Below are 19,800 nucleotides of genomic sequence, written 5' to 3' on the forward strand. Positions count from 1 at the left end.
GTTGAAGAGATTCTGAGAGATAGGATTTACATATTTTTGAAAGGCCAGGATTGATTATGGGGAGTCAACGTAGCTTTCTACGTGGGAAGTCATGTATCTCTGACTCGACTGAGTTTTTTTGAATTGGTGAAGAAGAGGGAAAAGTGGTGGATGTGATCTATATGGCCTTCAAGTAAGGCATTTGACACGGTTCCCCATTGGAAATTGGTTAGCAAGATTAGATCACATGGAATACAGGGAGAACCAACCATTTGGATACAGAACTTGTTTGAAGGTAGGAGACAGAGAGTGGTGGTGGTGGGATGCTTTTCAGACTGGAGGCCTGTGACAAGTGATGTGCTGCAAGGATCAATGCTGGGTCCACTGCTTTTCATCATTTATATAAACCATTTTAGTTAAAAGATGACAGAACACCAGGTTATAGCCCAACAGGTTTATTTGGACGTACAAACTTTCCGAGTGCTGTCCCTCTGTCAGGTGTCTATTTTCTGAAAGCTTATGCTTCCAAAGAAACTGGTTGGACTATAACCCGGTGGTGTGTGATTTTAAACTTTGCACATCCCAGTCCAACACCCACACCTCCACATTATTATGAATCATTTGGTTGTGAAATTGCACGCATTGTTAGTAAGTTTGCACATTACACAAAAATTGGACGTGTAGTGTACAGCAAAGAAGGCTACTCAGAATACAGCAGGATATTGATCAGATGGGCCACTGGACCCAGGAGTGGCATATTGAGTTCAATTTCAATCAGTATGAGCTGCTGCAATTTGGAAAGGCAAATCAGGGCAGGCCTTACACACTTAAATAGTAAGGTCCTGTGGAGTGTTGCTGAACAAAGAGACCTTGGAATGCAGGTTCATTGTTCCTTGAAAGTGGAGTTATAGTTAGATAGGATAGCAAGGAAGGCATTTGATATTTTCTCTTTACTGTTCAGAGCTTTGAGTATGTGACTTCAGAGAATATGTTGTGGGTGTACAGAACATGGTTTATGCCATTTTTGGAATATTATTTGCAATTCTGGTCTATCTCCTACAGAAAGGATGTTGTGAAACTTGAAACGGCTATTCAAGATAGTTTTTGGTCAAACGAAAAGGCCTACAACTTGGGAAGAAATTAGCAAAAGACGTGAAGGCTGCAAACATCCAAATTCAGCAAATGGCATCAAAAAGGGATTTGATTAATGTTAGAAACGAAAATCGCTTCTTAATAATCGCTGTAGACAAATTCAGGAAAACAAAGTTTTATTAGCAAGTCTGCAGAGTTGGGAACCCTTCTGAGAAAAAGGCGCGCTGAGGCTTACAAAGTTTCTCATTATATACAGCACAAGTCCCTCCCCTCTTTGGCTCTAAAGAGTCACGAGGTTCACATTCTAAACCGTCAGTATTTTTTCCATTCTGCACCCATGTCACAAAGTCTGCAGCAGATGTCTCCCGAGTTGTTTTTCTACCCTGTAGTCTTATCAGTCAAGGACTTATTCTTCTCTGTCAGAGTTAGTGGTCTCATCAATCAAGGACTTGTTTTTTCTACTCTGCTCACAAAATGTCAGCATTTGCACAATTTAAATTATCCCACTTTTGAGTGTACAAAATGTTCTTACAAAAGAAGCATGTCTTGTCCTTTATTATAGAGAAGCATGTTTTACCCCACCCCTATGGCACTATTCCCCTTAGTCTTTAGGGTCATGCACATCTTAATTGTTTGAACCGAAATCGCCTCTCACAATTCCACCCTTTTTCTTTTTAAGATGTGCATGACAAAGATAAGCCTCCTCCCATCAAGGGCCCGGGAAATCCTTGGTCTTTCGCAGCAACAGCACCTTAAGTTCCTGCGTTCCATGTTGGGGTACCGCCACTGCCTGGAGCTGGGAAATATTTTTCTGAATTAAAGATTGAACACAGGGGGTCAGGCAGGGTAATATGAGTAGAAGCATTACGCCCCCCCCAGCCACCAGTAACGCCGTGCGCCACCACCTACCACCTAGGAGACCATCCCACCATCCGATGCCACCAAGAGGACGCCAGGATTGTACCGGCACATGGGCCAGTTTCCGAATTTTATCGGAAATCTTCAAAACCGCTTTACCACTATCGTCAATTTTCAGACAGCAGTTAGTCAGGTTAAACTTCCCGCACACACCCCCTTCCGAGGCCAACAGATAATCTAAGGCAAGCCGGTTTTGGTATATAGCAGCCCTCATCTGATTCTGCTGCTTAGCCAGCAACTCCAGGGCCAGGGCGGTCTGATTAGTAATGACCTCTACGACTGCTTGGAGCCTGATGATTCGATTTAACATATAGATAGGAGTACGGTATCCCCATGATCCGTCCTGTGCCCATGTAGCAGGCCCGTAGTATTCAATAATACGGGCCAGTGGCCATTCGTCCCCCCAATCACCAACTTGGATATCCCTTGTTGGCCTCCGCAGGGAGTCAAATAGTTTAACCCCCAGGTCGTGGCCCTCCTCCCGGGGTAATAAGAAGAATTCTGGTCTAATTAGACCCAGGAAGCATACCCCAGCCCATCCCATGGGCAACTTGGAATATGCCTGATTACCGCATATCCAGAATAGGCCATCTGGGGCAGGGCCCCCCTGTTTCGCAACTTCGTTCCACACCTCTTTTACCCCAGGGATGCCCTCATAAGGGCCGGAACCGCTACAATTCCAAAACCGAGAGTCATCACCCAGCCTCACACAATTGCGGTTCTCCTGTTTCACAATGTACCATGTGATATCCTCAGGCCACCAGACTTGTGTGGTTGCATTCAACACACTCTGACAGGGGCTGATACCCACCTCAACCTTCCCTTTCCCTTCAACACACAACTGGCCTTCCGGGCTGTTAGTCAGTCTCCACACCTGCCCTTTCCTTTCGTTGACATGTGTCCAATTATACTGAAGCAACTCCCATATATCTAAGCTTTGACCAGACCACGGCCATTGTTCAGTCATATGCGGCCCCCCACAAACCCAGCAATTGCTAATATTTAACACGGTGGCTATCCTAGACATAAGATCAATAAACAGGTTCTGTGTTACATCGGGGAATTTGATCTCTTCTTCTATCTCCTCGTATATAGACGGCACCTTGGAGACAACGACCGTCCTTTGACGGTCCCGCTCTTTCTCTAACTTCCGTTCAGTGTTCTGTACTATGGTCTCCTTGACTCTGTCCACATGTTCTTTGAGCAACACGGAGGGTAGGCCCCACTGCCCAGCTTTGTTAACACACACCCAGCGGTCATTTTTAGGGCAACCACGGACTTTGCCACCGTACCCTTTATTATACACTTGATAATAGGGTTTTCCACCCTCCCAACATTCTTGCCGTGCATTCACATCGTAACACCGATCGTTCACATGGGAGTGGGACACAAATGACCCCGAGTAGATCTGACTCCCAAGCCTCACCGTAGTCCGACATTTGTCACATCTCCCCTCGCCCTCCCCCACATACAGGAGTAAACTGATCAATATCCCCACCAATACAGTCCAGGTAGAGTTCATTGTCGCTGCCTTTTCAGTTTTACCACCAACGGCTTGTCCCCTGGCCCGCATGTCCAAGTGCTCTCTCCTTCTGGCGGAATAGGCCCCTTTATCCTCGATGCGTAGGTCCACCCTTTTTCTTTCGTCCGAACAGCGGCTTCAGTTGTTAACAGGACCAGGAACAGTCCTTCCCACTGCGGCTGGAGCTTTTCGGCCTTCCAGGTCTTTACAAGTACCCAATCTCCGGGCTCCACCTTATGCAAGAGGAAGTCGAGCGGCGGAGTCTGAGCCAGGAGACCCTTCCTCCGGAGTTCTGCAAAAGAACGGGATAAGGCCAGTAAATAGTCTCTGACAAATACATCTCCCCTTTGTAGAGTGGGACACCCATCAACCTTACTCCAATATGGTAATCCGAACAGCATCTCATAGGGGGAGACCCCGATATCCCGGCGAGGTGCTGTACGTATCCTCAATAGGGCAATGGGAAGGCACTTTGGCCATGGTAACTTAGTTTCTAACATCAGCTTAGTCAATTGGGTCTTGAGCGTGCCATTCATTCTCTCAACTCGACCCGAGCTCTGGGGATGCCAGGGTGCATGGAATTTCCATTGGATACCCAGGGCAGTACAGATCAAATGGTGTAGCTTAGAAACAAAATGTGTCCCGCAGTCTGAGTCGATAGATTCCATTATGCCATATCTCGGGATTATGTTCTCTAACAATAGTCGGGCCACGGTTGGTGCATCGGCTTTGGCAGTTGGGAAAGCCTCTACCCAGTGAGTGAAATGGTCTACTATTAATAGCAGATACTTCCATCTCTGTACTGGGGGTAAGTCTGTAAAGTCTATTTGGATCCTCTGGAATGGCCTAATTGCGAGGGGCTGACCACCAGCTGGCATAGAACGCATGGCTTTCTTGTTAATACGCTGGCAAGTGGGGCATCCGACTATTTCTTGTTGGGCTAACGTGTATATCCCCCTGCATACATAGTCTCTCAGGATCGTGTCACACATGGCTTGCACCCCCCAGTGGGTCTGATGGTGCAATCGGTGCAGAATACCCCGGGTGATCTGTTTGTTCAGTACTTGTCTCCCATCAGGAACCGTCCACTTCCCGTTAGTTTCTAGCCGGGCACCCAATTGATCCATTTTATCAATCTCCCCCTGGGTGAAGACGGGTTGTTTAGCGAGCCCTTCCCTCAATGGTATTAATGTTAATAATTGGACGGGTTTTTCGACCGCTGCCCGCTTGGCTTCCTCATCTGCCAGCCGGTTTCCCACCGCTTCCGGTGTCGACCCCTTCTGGTGACCGGGTACATGGACTACTGCGAGTTCTGTAGGTAACGCCAGGGCTTCCAACGTTAGGCTGATCATTTGTTTGTGAGCTAATTCTTTTCCCCGGGAAGTTATCAATCCTCGCTCTTTCCAGATTTTCCCGAAAGTATGAACGATTCCGTATGCATACTTTGAGTCAGTATATATGGTCCCCACTTTCCCTTCCAACAACTTCAGGGCCCTCTGGAGGGCGTACAACTCACAGGATTGGGCTGACCACTTCCCGGGCAGTCGTCCGGACTCGATCGTCCATTTCGTTGCACCATCTACGACAGCATAGCCACTGTACCGTACCCCACTGATGCACCAGGAGGACCCGTCGATGTACAGTTCCTGTCCTTCACCCAGCGGGGCCTCTTGCAGGTCCTCTCGGCTTTTGGTCTGCAAGTCTACAAATTCCACACAATCATGCTCCTGTTCCCCATCTGCAGGACGTCCGTATAGAAACTGGGCAGGGTTGCAACTGAGATCTTTTGCAAAATTGAGATCGTCCCCGGTCATCAAAATCGTCTCATACTTCAGGATGCGAGAGTCTGTTAACCAGCGATGAGCCTTTTGAGCCAGTATGGTACTAACTGAATGTGGGGAGTATACTGTGATTCTTCCTCCAAAGGTAAGTTTCCGGGCCTCTTCTACATTGCAGTAGCTGCCACTGCCTGTATACAGGTCGGCCATCCACATGACACAGGGTCTAACATTTTTGACAAAAATGCAACCAGCTGACGTTTCCCTGCCTGCAGCTGGGTAAGCACACCCTGGGCAATTCCGCCGGCGCTATTGACATATAACTGGAACGGTTCCTTCAGGGTGGGTAAAGCCAATACCGGAGCTCGGATCAGTTTAAATTTAATAATATTAAATCGCTGCTCCTCCTCATCTGACCAGTCCACTTTTTGTTCTTCTTGTCCCAGTTTGTCGTACAAAAATTTTACTAGAGTGGTGTAACTTTCAATCCATATCTGGCAATACCCTACTAGCCCCAGGAATTGTCTGATTTCCTTCTTCGTCCTGGGTATTGGCATACCCGTAATCCCTGATATTCGTTCTGGCGTGATACGGCGATGCCCCTGACTGACTTGATGGCCCAGATATCTTACTTCTTGCTCCACAAACTGGAGTTTTGTCCTGGAAACGCGTAGGCCCTGTTTCCCCAGGAAGTTCAGCAGGGCAACGGTGTCTGCTCGTACCTCCCCTTCTCTTGGTCCTGAGAGTAAGAGATCATCGACATATTGGAGCAACCGAAATCCTCCTAAGATCTGCTCCAGTATTTGTCCAAACAAGTTGGGTGACTCCGTGAATCCCTGCGGCAAGACCGTCCATCTTAACTGTCGCTTTCGTCTTGTGAAGGGATTCTCCCATTCAAATGCAAAAAGGTTCCGACTTTCTTCGTCAAGGGGGCAACTCCAGAAGGCATCCTTCAGATCTATTACGCTGAACCATTCATGTTCGGGGGGAATTTTACTCATTAACGTGTAGGGATTGGGTACCACCAGGTATCTAGCCTGGACTACTTCATTCAACCCCCGCAAGTCTTGCACCAGCCTATACGTCCCATCCAGCTTTCTCACAGGGAGTATTGGAGTATTGAAAGGGGACATACATTCCTCCAGTAGTCCATCTGTGATTAATCTTTCTATCACAGGTTGTAACCCTTCCCGTCCTTCCATAGCAATCAGGTACTGTTTCCTTCTTACCGGGCCTCTTCCTGGTAACATGGTGATTTGGAGAGGTTTGATGTTTAGACCTCCTCTGTTCCCCTCTCGGTACCATACTTCCGGGTCTATTTGTTGATCATCTTCTTCGGTGAGGGCGAACAACCTTACCACTATTTCCCCGTTACTTGGTACCGTTCCGATCCCTAGTTTGACCTGCAAGTCTCTTCCTAACAAATTAAACCCCGCCGATGGCAGTAGAAGGAGGTCTCGTTTAGTAGTTCTGTTTTCATACCCAATTTCCACGTCCTCCACTACTGGGACTTGCAATGTCTTTCCTCCAATGCCAGATACCCCCATAACTGTTCTTCCTGCTCGGGCGCCGGGGGGTATTTGGATTATACTTGATCTTTCGGCTCCCGAGTCTACCATAAATGTGATCTCCGACCCTTGGGGCCCTACTTTCAAGTTTACCAGGGGTTCCTGTCGATAGTCCTTTTGCCCCAAGGGTAGGAACCCCCGACCTCCCTAATCTTCCTCCATCAGGGCGTACGACCGCACTTCCCGTTTGTAGCGGGGGCACTCTCGCTTAAAATGTCCCTCTTCATTACAGTAGTAACATCTGAGTATCCTCCTCGTTTCCCTGTAACGGCCTCAAGTTCCTCCACCCTTCCTTTGTTCCGGCCACGGTCCTCTTTTCCTCTGCTCTTGCCACGACTCTCCCCTTTCCTGTTCCTGCCACGGCTCTCCCTTTTCCCTTCATCCAGCTGTCACTTGTTGCACCGTCTGCATCATTATCTTTGCCGCCTTCTTTTGCTTCTCATCGTTCCTTCTCACAAACACCTTTTGCGCCTCCCGTAGTAGTTCACTTAGAGGTTTACTATCCCAATCATCCATTTTCTCTAACTTCTTTCGTATGTCCGGCCAGGCTTTTGATACAAACTCTACCCGTATGAGTTGTTGTCCCACTTCCGTCTCAGGGTCCACCCCAGCAAACTGCTGCAAGTTCTTCCTAATCCTGTCTAGGAAGTCTGTAGGGGTTTCCTCCGGGTTTTGATGATTCCCAAAGGCCTTGGTAAAATTGTGCCCCTTCGGGGCTGCCTGCCTTATTCCTTTTATCCAATATTCCCGCATGTCCCTCATGTTGCGCCGTCCTTCTTCCGTTTGCTTATCCCACCCGGGGTCGGTGAGGGGAAATTTCTGCTCCGCTCCTGCTCCTCCCTCTCTCTCCCAGACCAACAGCGCAGCTTGTCGTATCATCTGTCGCTCCTGGCTAGAGAACAATGTTCCCATGATGGAATACATCTCATCCCACGTGTAAGTATTCGGCCCCAGGAACTGATCTAATTGTTCAGCCAGGGCCATGGGGTCCTCCAGTAGGCCCTTCATCTCCCTCTTGTAATTCCGTACTTCAGTACTCGTTAAGGGGATGTTCACATATCCCGTCCCTCCTTCCGCGCCTCCCATGGGCACTTCCCGGAGTGGATTCATTCTTGCAATCGGGACAGAGTTTTGTCTGTGACTCTTTTCAGCTTGAGATCTAGTCTGTACTCCTGAGGCTCCTGGTGGTTCCTCCCCGTTTTCTTCCCCTTCCCCTGAATCGTCGCCACCCGAAGGATTATTTTGTGGGGCAGACGGGGTCACGTAGGGCGGCGGTAAGTGATCTAAAGGTTCCCATTCTTTCTGCCCTTTTGAGTCTTCATTAGTTACCTTCATTTTGCAAGATATTGTGACCGGTAGCCAACAAAGGGCGTAATCACTTTCCTCCCGAGTAACATTAGGTTTTGAATTGACATATAAAATTAGAGCTTGCCGGACCCAGTCTTCGTCAGTGCCGAATTTAGGCCACCACACTGAGTCTCCCTGAATAGGTTTCTGGGACCACGTTTGACAGTATTTCACCATCTTTTTTCTAGATTTTCCTTTTCTCCTACCCTGATCCCAATTATTTAACATTCTTCCAAACGGACTATCGTCAGGTACCCCGGGGTATTTTTCATTGTCGACGTTCAAGCCTACCTTTCCCTTATTCGCCTTGGATCCCTTATTTCCCATTGCCGAGGACTTTGTAAAATCAGAGATTCTTGTATTATCCCGTGATAATCTATCACTATTTAGCCAATTCCCGGACCTTCAGTCCCGTGATCGCCCAAGTCCCTTTGCAGGCATCCCCGGTCTTTGGATTCCTGTGTCCTACGTCTCTGTGAAACAGATCACAGGCACCCCGTAGGTCCACGTTCCTCCGCAAACACGGTCTCTGCAAAATCTCTCACAGACGAGCCCCGGTCTCTAGATTCCTGAGTCCCACGCCTCTGTAGAAAAATCTACAGGCACTCCGCAGGTCCCCAGTCCTCCGGAAACACGGTCCCCGCAAGTTTTTTTTCTTACCTGGGTTCGGTGCACCGAAATTACTCGATCGTTAACCGTCCCCACTGCCTCGGCCACACCCCTCCTTTGTTTTCCTGAGCCTTCCGGATATCACTCGCTCAAGCCGCGTGGGGCGACAAGCAAGGAATCAGGGACTGCCGAACTCGGCAGGGTTCACCTTCTCCGATGTCCTTCCTCAGCTCCCCTTGCGGCCGGAGTGTTGATCGGACGAGCCCCCAAGTTTGTTAGAAACGAAAATCGCTTCTTAATAATCGCTCTAGACAAATTCAGGAAAACAAAGTTTTATTAGCAAGTCTGCAGAGTTGGGCACCCTTCTGAGAAAAAGGCGCGCTGAGGCTTACAAAGTTTCTCATTATATACAGCACAAGTCCCTCCCCTCTTTGGCTCTAAAGAGTCACGAGGTTCACATTCTAAACCGTCAGTATTTTTTCCATTCTGCACCCATGTCACAAAGTCTGCAGCAGATGTCTCCCGAGTTGTTTTTCTACCCTGTAGTCTTATCAGTCAAGGACTTATTCTTCTCTGTCAGAGTTAGTGGTCTCATCAATCAAGGACTTGTTTTTTCTACACTGCTCACAAAATGTCAGCATTTGCACAATTTAAATTATCCCACTTTTGAGTGTACAAAATGTTCTTACAAAAGAAGCATGTCTTGTCCGTTATTATAGAGAAGCATGTTTTACCCCACCCCTATGGCTCTATTCCCCTTAGTCTTTAGGGTCATGCACATCTTAATTGTTTGAACCGAAATCGCCTCTCACAATTAACAAAGAGCAAATGAAGAAAACCGTAACTTTGTGGAAGCCATTAAAGAAAAAAAATGTTGAAGCACTAATAAATGTGTAAGGAGAGAAATAGGTTGGTAAAGAGGACCATATGTTACTTACAACAGAAAAGAGGGGAGTTCAAAATGGGGAACAAAAACATCTTCAAAAATCGCTAACATACTGTTGTTCTCTGTTCAGAGATGTTCACACAACTAACACAGTAGTAATGTTGGGAGTTTAGTGAGAGAGAAAAACTGAATCAAATCAGTATTATTTGGGAAATGATGTTGGGAGAGTGGGTAGGATTGAAGGTTGTGAAATACCAGGTCTTATCATCTACCTTCCAGAGTATTTAATGGAGTGGACTGAGTAATAGTGGATGCAGTGGTGGTCATGTTCCAAGATTCCATAAACTCTGCAATAATTTACTCATATTGGGGGTTAGCAAGTGTAAGCAATCCAATGGAAAAGGCAGGTAGGCATAAAAGTGGGAACTATAGACCAGTCAGCCTGCAGGGAAATATCAAAATGAAAGCTTCAATTGTGAAGCATTTGACAAAACAGCATTCAGGATTTGCTGGAGTCAGCATGAACATGAAGGGCCTGTTCCAGTGCACACTGTTCTGTCTTCTTATGCTTGACAAACCGACTGGCTGTCTTGAGGGTGTAAACAGTAGAGCTAATGAGAGTGTAACAGTTACTGAGAAGAACTGCAACTAACTCCCTGGACACCGCAGCAAAGGCTGAAAGGAGGAGAAACTCTATCCTTCCACACTTTCTGGCGTGTGACTGTGTGTGAATGTGAATATTGTGTCAGTGAGACTGTAGGCAAACAGCGGACGGTAGGTCTGACGTAACTGTGTTTGTGTGTCCGCTAACATTATGATATTTCCAAGTCTCTCTTATGTAACTCAAAAATATTTACAATTCTAATTATCTCCCTGCTCCCCTTCTAAACTCCAAAGGTAGATTTGAAGGCAATATATTTGTTAATTTCAAGATTTCGGTCTAAAAGTAGCGACAATGTCACCGTTCAGCTCAGAGAGCGCCATCAGTGCAGCAGCAAAATGCGTTTAACTCGACAACAGAGCCGTCAATTCGAGTGAAAGCTTTTCAGCCGCAAAGCTTCCAGTGTCAGGGTGAGGAGCGATCGAGCCTGGCTCTCTGGAGATGCGGAATTTCAGAGGAATCGAAAAGTTTAGGACGTTAGAGAAACACAGAGAGGCAGCAGGAGCAGGGAGCTGACGGCAGGTTGTCCCTGCGCCGTCCGCTCGCTGCCTTGAAGTTGCTCAGTGCCGCCGCCAGCAGCTTCATTGCTGACCCAGTTCAGACTGACCCAGAGAGAGATTCAGCGCAGAATTCTCAACATGAGCGACAGTGCAGCCGCCGAAACGGCTCCTCCAGCCTCCGCTCCCACCAAAGTCAAGGCTCCCAAGAAGAAGGCGGCGGCTCCCAGGAAAAAAACACCCGGTCCCGGGTTGGGAGAGCTGATTTTGAAGGTTGTCGGGGATATCAAGGATCGCAAAGGAACGTCTCTGTCCGCTTTAAAGAAGGCGCTGGAGAGAAGCGGGATCGATGTGGGAAAGCGAAATGCACAGATCAAGATGAGTATCAGGAGGTGCCTGACGAACGGCTCCCTTGTTCTGGTCAAGGGCCAGGGCGTCTCCGGCTCCTTCAAACTCCCAAAGAATCCAGTCAAGGCAAAAGCGGGAAAGAAGGCGGGAACATCAGCGGCCTCCAAGAAACCGGCCGTGAAGAAATCACCGGTCAAGAAAGCGAAAGCGAAGAGATCCCCAGCCAAGAAAGCGACAGTCAAGAAATCCCAGGCCAAGAAAGTGATAGCCAAGAAATCCCCAGCCAAGAAAGCGAGCGGCAAGAAGACGGCACCGCCAAAGAAAGCGGTGAGCAAAGCAGCGCCAAAGAAACGGACTCCCGTGAAGAAGTTGAAAAAGGCCAAGGGCCCTAAAGCCCCCAAACCCCTCAGCAAACCGGCTAAAGGCAAGGCCAAGCCCAAAGCGAAAGTGACCAAGACAGCAGCAAAGAAATGAACCAGTCGGTGTAAAATATAACCATCTGAACCCAAAGGCTCTTATCAGAGCCACCCACATCTCTCAGGAAAGAGCTGAGCCCGGATCCAATGTTCCCCGTCCCAGCGCCGCGCGCAGACCTACCTCAGTTATTAATCGATCTGAATAAATCAAATAAACAGTCATGCCATGGTTTACGAGAGCGCAGACCTGTGAATGGGGAAGGCATCAAATAGGGAGGGGTGGGTTTATTGATCTCCATCTGGTTATTTCACTTCGCGACTTATAACGCTACCGAGTCACGAATGTGACATATTGTAGTATTTGTATTTCATTGACCCGTTCAGGAATTTTGTTCCGTTTTGTTCAGAACAACTGAACAACCGAACTTGAATCAATCTAAACAACCCCTCCAATTTAAACAGCTTAAAAGCAAATGCAGTGTACACGGATAAAAGGACAGAATCTCATTTTATCTGTTTTTTTTATTACCCTCAGATTGTAATTAGGCCGAACACAACGTGGAATTGCTGCCTGAACTGTCTGTCACAGGCAGATGGAAGGAACGCGACATGAAAACAGACTTAACATACCAGAATCAAAACTGAACAAAATTCCTGAACGGGTCAGTGAAATACAAGTACTACAATATGTCACATTCGTGACTCGGTAGGGTTATAAGTCGCGAAGTGAAATAACCAGATGGAGATCAATAAACCCACCCCTCCCTATTTGATGCCTTCCCCATTCACAGGTCTGCGCTCTCGTAAACCATGGCATGACTGTTTATTTGATTTATTCAGATCGATTAATGACTGAGGTAGGTCTGCGCGCGGCGCCGGGACGGGGAACATTGGATCCGGGCTCAGCTTTTATCTGAGAGATGTGGGTGGCTCTGACAAGAGCCTTTGGGTTCAGATGGTTATATGTTACACCGACTGGTTCATTTCTTTGCTGCTGTCTTGGTCACTTTCGCTTTGGGCTTGGCCTTGCTTTTAGCCGGTTTGCTGAGGGGTTTGGGGGCTTTAGGGCCCTTGGCCTTTTTCACCTTCTTCACGAGAGTCCGTTGCTTTGGCGCTGTTTTGCTCACCGCTTTCTTTGGCGATGCCGTCTTCTTGCCGTTCGCTTTCTTGGCTGGGGATTTCTTGACTGTCGCTTTCTTGGCCTGGGATTTCTTTGCTGTCATCTTCTTTGCAGGTGATTTCTTCACGGCCGGTTTCTTGGCGGCCGCCTTCTTTCCCGCTTTTGCCTTGACTGGATTCTTTGGGAGTTTGAAGGAGCCGGAGACGCCCTGGCCCTTGACCAGAACAAGGGAGCCGTTCATCAGGCACCTCCTGATACTCATCTTGACCTGTGCCTTTCGCTTTCCCACATCGATCCCGCTTCTCTCCAGCCCCTTCTTTATAGCGGACAGAGACGTTCCTTTGCGATCCTTGATATCCCCGACAACCTTCAAAATCAGCTCTCCCAACCCGGGACCGGGTGTTTTTTTCCTGGAAGCCGCCGCCTTCTTCTTGGGAGCCTTGACTTTGGTGGGAGCGGAGGCTGGAGGAGCCGTTTCGGCGGCTGCACTGTCGCTCATGTTGAGAACTCTGCGCTGAATCTCTCTCTGAGTCAGTCTGAACTGGGTCAGCAATGAAGCTGCTGGCGGCGGCACTGAGCAACTTCAAGGCAGCGAGCGGACGGCGCAGGGACAACCTGCCGTCAGCTCCCTGCTCCTGCTGCCTCTCTGTGTTTCTCTAACGGCCTAAACTTTTCGATTCCTCTGAAATTCCGCATCTCCAGAGAGCCAGGCTCGATCGCTCCTCACCCTGACACTGGAAGCTTTGTGGCTGAAAAGCTTTCACTCGAATTGACGGCTCTGTTGTCGAGTTAAACGCATTTTGCTGCTGCACTGATGGCGCTCTCTGAGCTGAACGGTGACATTGTCGCTACTTTTAGACCGAAATCTTGAAATTAACAAATATATTGCCTTCAAATCTACCTTTGGAGTTTAGAAGGGGAGCAGGAAGATAATTTGAATTGTAAATATTTTTGAGTTACAAAAGAGAGACTTGGAAATATCATAATGTTAGCGGACACACAAACACAGTTACGTCAGACCTACCGTCCGCTGTTTGCCTACAGTCTCACTGACACAATATTCACATTCACACACAGTCACACGCCAGAAAGTGTGGAAGGATAGAGTTTCTCCTCCTTTCAGCCTTTGCTGCGGTGTCCAGGGAGTTAGTTGCAGTTCTTCTCAGTAACTGTTACACTCTCATTAGCTCTACTGTTTACACCCTCAAGACAGCCAGTCGGTTTGTCAAGCATAAGAAGACAGAACAGTGTGCACTGGAACAAGCCCTTCATGTTCATGCTGACTCCAGCAAATCCTGAATGCTGTTTTGTCAAATGCTTCACAATTGAAGCTTTCATTTTGATATTTCCCTGCAGGCTGACTGGTCTATAGTTCCCACTTTTATGCCTACCTGCCTTTTCCATTGGATTGCTTACACTAGCTAACCCCCAATATGAGTAAATTATTGCAGAGTTTATGGAATCTTGGAACATGACCACCACTGCATCCACTATTACTCAGTCCACTACATTAAATACTCTGGAAGGTAGATGATAAGACCTGGTGTTTCACAACCTTCAATCCTACCCACTCTCCCAACATCATTTCCCAAATAATACTGATTTGGTTCAGTTTTTCTCTCTCACTAAACTCCCAACATTACTACTGTGTTAGTTGTGTGAACATCTCTGAACAGAGAACAACAGTATGTTAGCGATTTTTGAAGATGTTTTTGTACCCCATTTTGAACTCCCCTCTTTTCTGTTGTAAGTAACATATGGTCCTCTTTACCAACCTATTTCTCTCCTTACACATTTATTAGTGCTTCAATTTTTTTTTTGTTTAATGGCTTCCACAAAGTTACGGTTGTCTTCATTTGCTCTTTGTTAATCAAATCCCTTTTTGCTGTCATTTGCTGAATTTGGATGCTTGTAGCCTTCACGTCTTTTGCTAAATTTCTTCCCAAGTTGTAGGCCTTTTCGTTTGACCAAAAACTATCTTGAATAGCCGTTTCAAGTTTCACATCATCCTTTCTATAGGAGATAGAGCAGAATTGCACATAATATTCCAAAAATGGCATAAACCATGTTCTGTACACCCACAACATATTTTCTGAAGTCACATACTCAAAGCTCTGAACAGTAAAGAGAAAATATCAAATGCCTTCCTTGCTATCCTATCTAACTATAACTCCACTTTCAAGGAACAATGAACCTGCATTCCAAGGTCTCTTTGTTCAGCAACACTCCACAGGACCTTACTATTTAAGTGTGTAAGGCCTGCCCTGATTTGCCTTTCCAAATTGCAGCAGCTCATACTGATTGAAATTGAACTCAATATGCCACTCCTGGGTCCAGTGGCCCATCTGATCAATATCCTGCTGTATTCTGAGTAGCCTTCTTTGCTGTACACTACACGTCCAATTTTTGTGTAATGTGCAAAATTATTAACAATATGTGCAGCTTCACAACTAAATGATTCATGATAATGTGGAGGTGTGGGTGTTGGACTGGGATGTGCAAAGTTAAAAATCATACACCACCGGGTTATAGTCCAACCAGTTTCTTTGGAAGTTCAAGCTTTCAGAACATAGACACCTGACGGAGGGACAGCACTCCGAAAGTTTGTATGTCCAAATAAACCTGTTGGGCTATAACCTGGTGTTCTGTCATCTTTTAACTAAAATGATTTATATAAATGATGAAAAGCAGTGGACCCAGCAGTGATCCTTGCAGCCCATCACTTGTCACAGGCCTCCAGCCTGAAAAGCATCCCACCACCACCACTCTCTGTCTCCTACCTTCAAACAAGTTCTGTATCCAAATGGTTGGTTCGCCCTGTATTCCATGTGATCTAATCTTGCTAACTAATTTCCAATGGGGAACCCTGTCAAATGCCTTGCTTGAAGGCCATATAGATCACATCCACCACTTTTCCCTCTTCTTCACCAATTCAAAAAAACTCAGTCAAGTCAGAGATACATGACTACCCACCTAGAAAGCCATGTTGACTCCCCATAATCAATCCTGGCCTTTCAAAAATATGTAAATCCAGTCTCTCAGAATCTCTTCAACTGTTTGCCTACTGTCGATGTGGCTGAAAGGTAGAAGACAGAGGGTGGTGGTGGAGGGTTGTTTTTCAGACTGGAGGCCTATTACCAGTGGAGTGCCACAAGGATCAGTGCTGGGTCCTGTACTTTTTGTCATTTACATATATTATTCGGATGCGAGCATAAGAGGTACATTTAGTAAGTTTGCAGATGACACCAAAATTGGAGGTGTAGTGGACAGCGAAGAGGGTTACCTCAGATTAGAACAGGATCTTGACCAGATGGGCCAATGGGCAGAGAAGTGGCAAATGGAGTTTAATTCAGATAAATGCCAAGTGCTGCATTTTGGGAAAGCAAATCTTAGCAGGACTTATACACTTAATGGCAAGGTCCTAGGGACCTACAGGGCAACTTTTGCACGCAAGGGGTGGTACATGTGTGGAATGAGCAACCAGAGGAATTGGTGGAGGCTGGTACAATTGCAACATTTAAGAGGCATTTGGATGGGTATATGAATAGGAAGGGTTTGGAGGGATATGGGCCGGGCGCTGGCAAGTGGGACTAGATTTGGTTGGGATATCTGGCCAGCATAGATGGGTTGGACTGAATGGTTTGTTTCCATGCTGTACATCTCTATGACATTCACTGTTCAATAGTTCCCTGGCTTTTCTTTACCATCTTTCTTAAATAGTGGCACCACGTTAGCCAACCTCCAGTCTTTTTGCACTTCACCCGTGACTATTGATGATACAAATATCTTAGCAATCACTTCACTAGCTTATCACCATGTTTCAGGGTACACCTGATCGGGTGTGCTTTATCCACCTTTTCCGTTTAAAAACATCCAGCAGCACCTCCTCTGTATTATGGACATTTTTCAAGCTGTCACCATCTGTTTCCCCACATTCTCTCTCTTCCAGTTCCTTCTCCTCAGCAAGCACTTGCTTGGTATCTCCCACATTTCCTGTTGTTCCACATATAGGCTGCCTTGCTAATCTTTTCTGGGCCCTATTCTTTCCCTGGTTACCCTTTTGACCTTCATGTATTTATAAAATCTATTTGAATTTTCCTTAACACTGTTTGCCAAAGCTATGTCATGTCCGTTTTTTGCCCTCTTGATTTCCTTCTTAAGTATAGCCCTACTGCCTTCATACTCTTTAAAGGATTCGCTCAACCTCTGCTGTACTTAACTAAATTATGCTTCCTTCTTATTTGGACCAAAACCTCAACTTCTTTTCTCAGCCAGCATTTCCTACACCTACCAGTCATGCCTTTCACCCTAACAGGAACATACTGTCTCTGGATCCTTGTTTTCTCATTTTTGAATGCTTCGCATTTTCCAGCCATCCCTTTGCCTGTGAACATCTGCCCTCAGTCAACTTTTGAAAGTTCTTGCATAGTACTCTCAAAATTGGCCTCCCTCCAAATTAGAAATTTAACTTTTAGATCTCGACTATGCTTTTCCATCACAGTTTTAAAACTATTAAAATTATGGTCACTGGCCCCAAAATGCTTCCCCACTGAAACATCATTATATCCCAAGAGTAGATCAAGTTTTGCACCTTGTCTAGAAGGTACATTCACATACTGAATCAGAAAATGTTCTTGTACACACTTAAGGAATTCCTCTCTGTCTAAACTATTAACAATATGGCAGCCCCAATGTTTAGAATGTTACATTCCCTCACCATAGCCACACCATTATTCCTGCAGATGTAAGATCTCCTGACAAATTTGTCTCTCAATTTCCTGCTTACTGTTGGGGCATCTCCAGTCCAATCCTAATAAGGTGATCAAACCCTTTCTTATTTCTCTGTTCCACCCAAATAATTTCCATGGATATAAGCCCAGGAATATCATCCCTAAGTAAAGGTGTGACCCTATCTCTTACCAAACATGTCACTCCCCATTTTCTCTTGCTGACCCCTCCCCCCATCCTTCCTGTAACATTTGATTCCTGGAACATGAAGCTGCCAGTTGTGTCATCCCCGAACCATATCTCTGTAATTGCTATGATATCCCAATTCCAATCCCATTTTCCTAACCATGTCCTGAGTTCATCATCCTTCCCTGTTCGGCCTCTTGCACTGAAATAAATGCAAGTTAAGTTATCAATCCTATCTCATTCTCTCCTATGTTCCTGTCGGCCATGGGTGTTTGACTTACTGATTACAAGTCTCAGATTGATCTCTTTTTTTCACTATCTCCCTGGTTCCCACTGACCTCCCCCCACCCCCACACCTTACCAGTTGAACCCCTCCCCAGCAGCTCAAGGAAATGTCCCTACCAGTATATTAGAACCCTTCCAATTCAGGTGCAATGCTTCCTTTTTATACCTGTCATTTCTTCCCCACAAGATATTCCAATGATCCAAAAATGGGAACACCTCTCCCCTGCAACAGCTCCTGAGTTGGGCATTCCTCTGCCCTATCATTTTATTCCTTCCCTCACTCGCTTGTAGCAGTGGGAATAATCTAGATATTATTACCGGAGAGGACCTCTTTTCTAAATTCTTGCCTCTCTTCCTTATTCTTCCTTCGGAATCTCATCCCTTTCACTTCCCATGTACTTGGTTCCAATCTGTACTCCCCTTTGTGAATATCCTGCACTCTCTCCGAAATATCCTTGATCCTGGCACCTGGGAGGCAACACACTCACTATCGGCCGGGGAGACGTCTGTCTAGGCCGCTGACAAAGAGATTTTAGTTTTGTAATTTGTAAAAGAAGACCTTCCAAATCCCAACTACTTCCATCTAAAAGGATAAAGGCAGCTGATGTCAGGGAATACCGCCTTGAAATCGGACAAGTTCCCTTCCCAAGACACTCACCATGCTGACTTGGAAATAAAACCACTTTCTTTCACTGTCACTGGATCAAGACCCTGGAACTCCCTGTTCATGATATTGTGGGCAGCACATGGACAACAGCTGTTCCTGAAGGTAGCTGACCACCCCCTTCTCAAAGGGATGGAGAATAAATGCTCGGCTCAGCCAGCGACATCCACGTTCCAGGAGTGAATAAACAAAAACAGCTGGGGTCTCTCGTTGTGGCATCCATCACAAGGTTTCTGTCTGCAGCATACCTGACACTAAAATCTGTCATCCACGACAAACTAAATCGAGTCCCAGGGGTGTTGTTGCACACCTGGTCTGACTTTTCCACAGGTCTCCTGACCCAGAAAGAAGCACTGACACTGTGATGCAACACTCTCTCCATCAGTTATTTTCTGCCTTCGTAAGAATGTTCCACTTATTCCATCTGTATGTTACTTTGGGCAAAGAGTTAATATTTGTCAACAGGATTAAATACCACAGTTAACATTCGATCTGACCATATGTTATCGAATAGGGGAGCACAGGGCCGAGTGACCGCCAGTTTCCCCGCTCCCTGATCAGATTGTGAGAGCGCCGGAGGGAGGAGTTATTAACATGATCCGGGAAGGAGCTCCATTGGAGTTTCATAAAGGGACAGTGTCCCAGTTTGAAAGTTCCCTGCCGTTTTCCAAAACCCCAGCTCCTTTCGTCAAACTGGGTGAAAAGGGAATTAGGGAAACGACCAGATGCTGCCTGACCTGCTGCGCTTTTCCAGCAACACATTTTCAGAAATTACCAATTGATGTCTGTTTCTGGGAGGCATTTGGAGAGTAGCGTATGCGCAAAGCTGCCCCGCCCCCATTCTTATTGTTCCTGACGAGAGGAGCGCATGCGTGAGACCCTCCCCTAGCGCTTCCATTGAGGAGCATTTTCTCAGTGAGTGCAAGAGGTTTGTTTGAAACAGACCACAATGGAGAGATCAGCGCCCAGGGAAGGGAGGGAACAGCAGGCTCCTTCCAGCAGCACATCGGGGTGGGAGCCTGGGACACAGAGGGGACTCCGAGACCGGGATTGATTCGGGGTGAGTTCAGGGAGAACCGGGGGCTGTTTGTAAGAGGCCGAGCGGAGCAGGAACTGGTCCCGGAACTTGGAGTGAGCGGGCTGGGGGGAAGAGAGAGGCCTTTCTCGGGCTGTGTGTGGGCCTGCTGAGGGAGGCA

At 46.8% G+C, this 19,800-nt stretch overlaps 2 protein-coding genes across 2 annotated transcripts; one reads left to right on the plus strand and one right to left on the minus strand.

Moving 5' to 3' along the window:
• The first annotated feature begins 10,957 nt into the window (after window positions 1-10,957).
• LOC140470658 (histone H1-like) lies at window positions 10,958-11,912 on the plus strand. The gene has a single exon (XM_072566695.1). It carries the CDS (start codon window positions 10,999-11,001, stop codon window positions 11,677-11,679), a length of 681 nt encoding a protein of 226 aa, XP_072422796.1. The 5' UTR covers window positions 10,958-10,998; the 3' UTR covers window positions 11,680-11,912.
• Window positions 11,913-12,002: 90 nt separating this feature from the next.
• Window positions 12,003-13,330, minus strand: LOC140470551 (histone H1-like). The gene has a single exon (XM_072566634.1). The coding sequence runs from the start codon at window positions 13,238-13,240 to the stop codon at window positions 12,602-12,604; it is 639 nt and encodes a 212-aa protein (XP_072422735.1). The 5' UTR covers window positions 13,241-13,330; the 3' UTR covers window positions 12,003-12,601.
• Window positions 13,331-19,800: the final 6,470 nt, after the last annotated feature.

This window comes from Chiloscyllium punctatum, chromosome 52 (assembly GCF_047496795.1).
Source record: "Chiloscyllium punctatum isolate Juve2018m chromosome 52, sChiPun1.3, whole genome shotgun sequence".
NCBI lineage: Eukaryota > Metazoa > Chordata > Chondrichthyes > Orectolobiformes > Hemiscylliidae > Chiloscyllium > Chiloscyllium punctatum.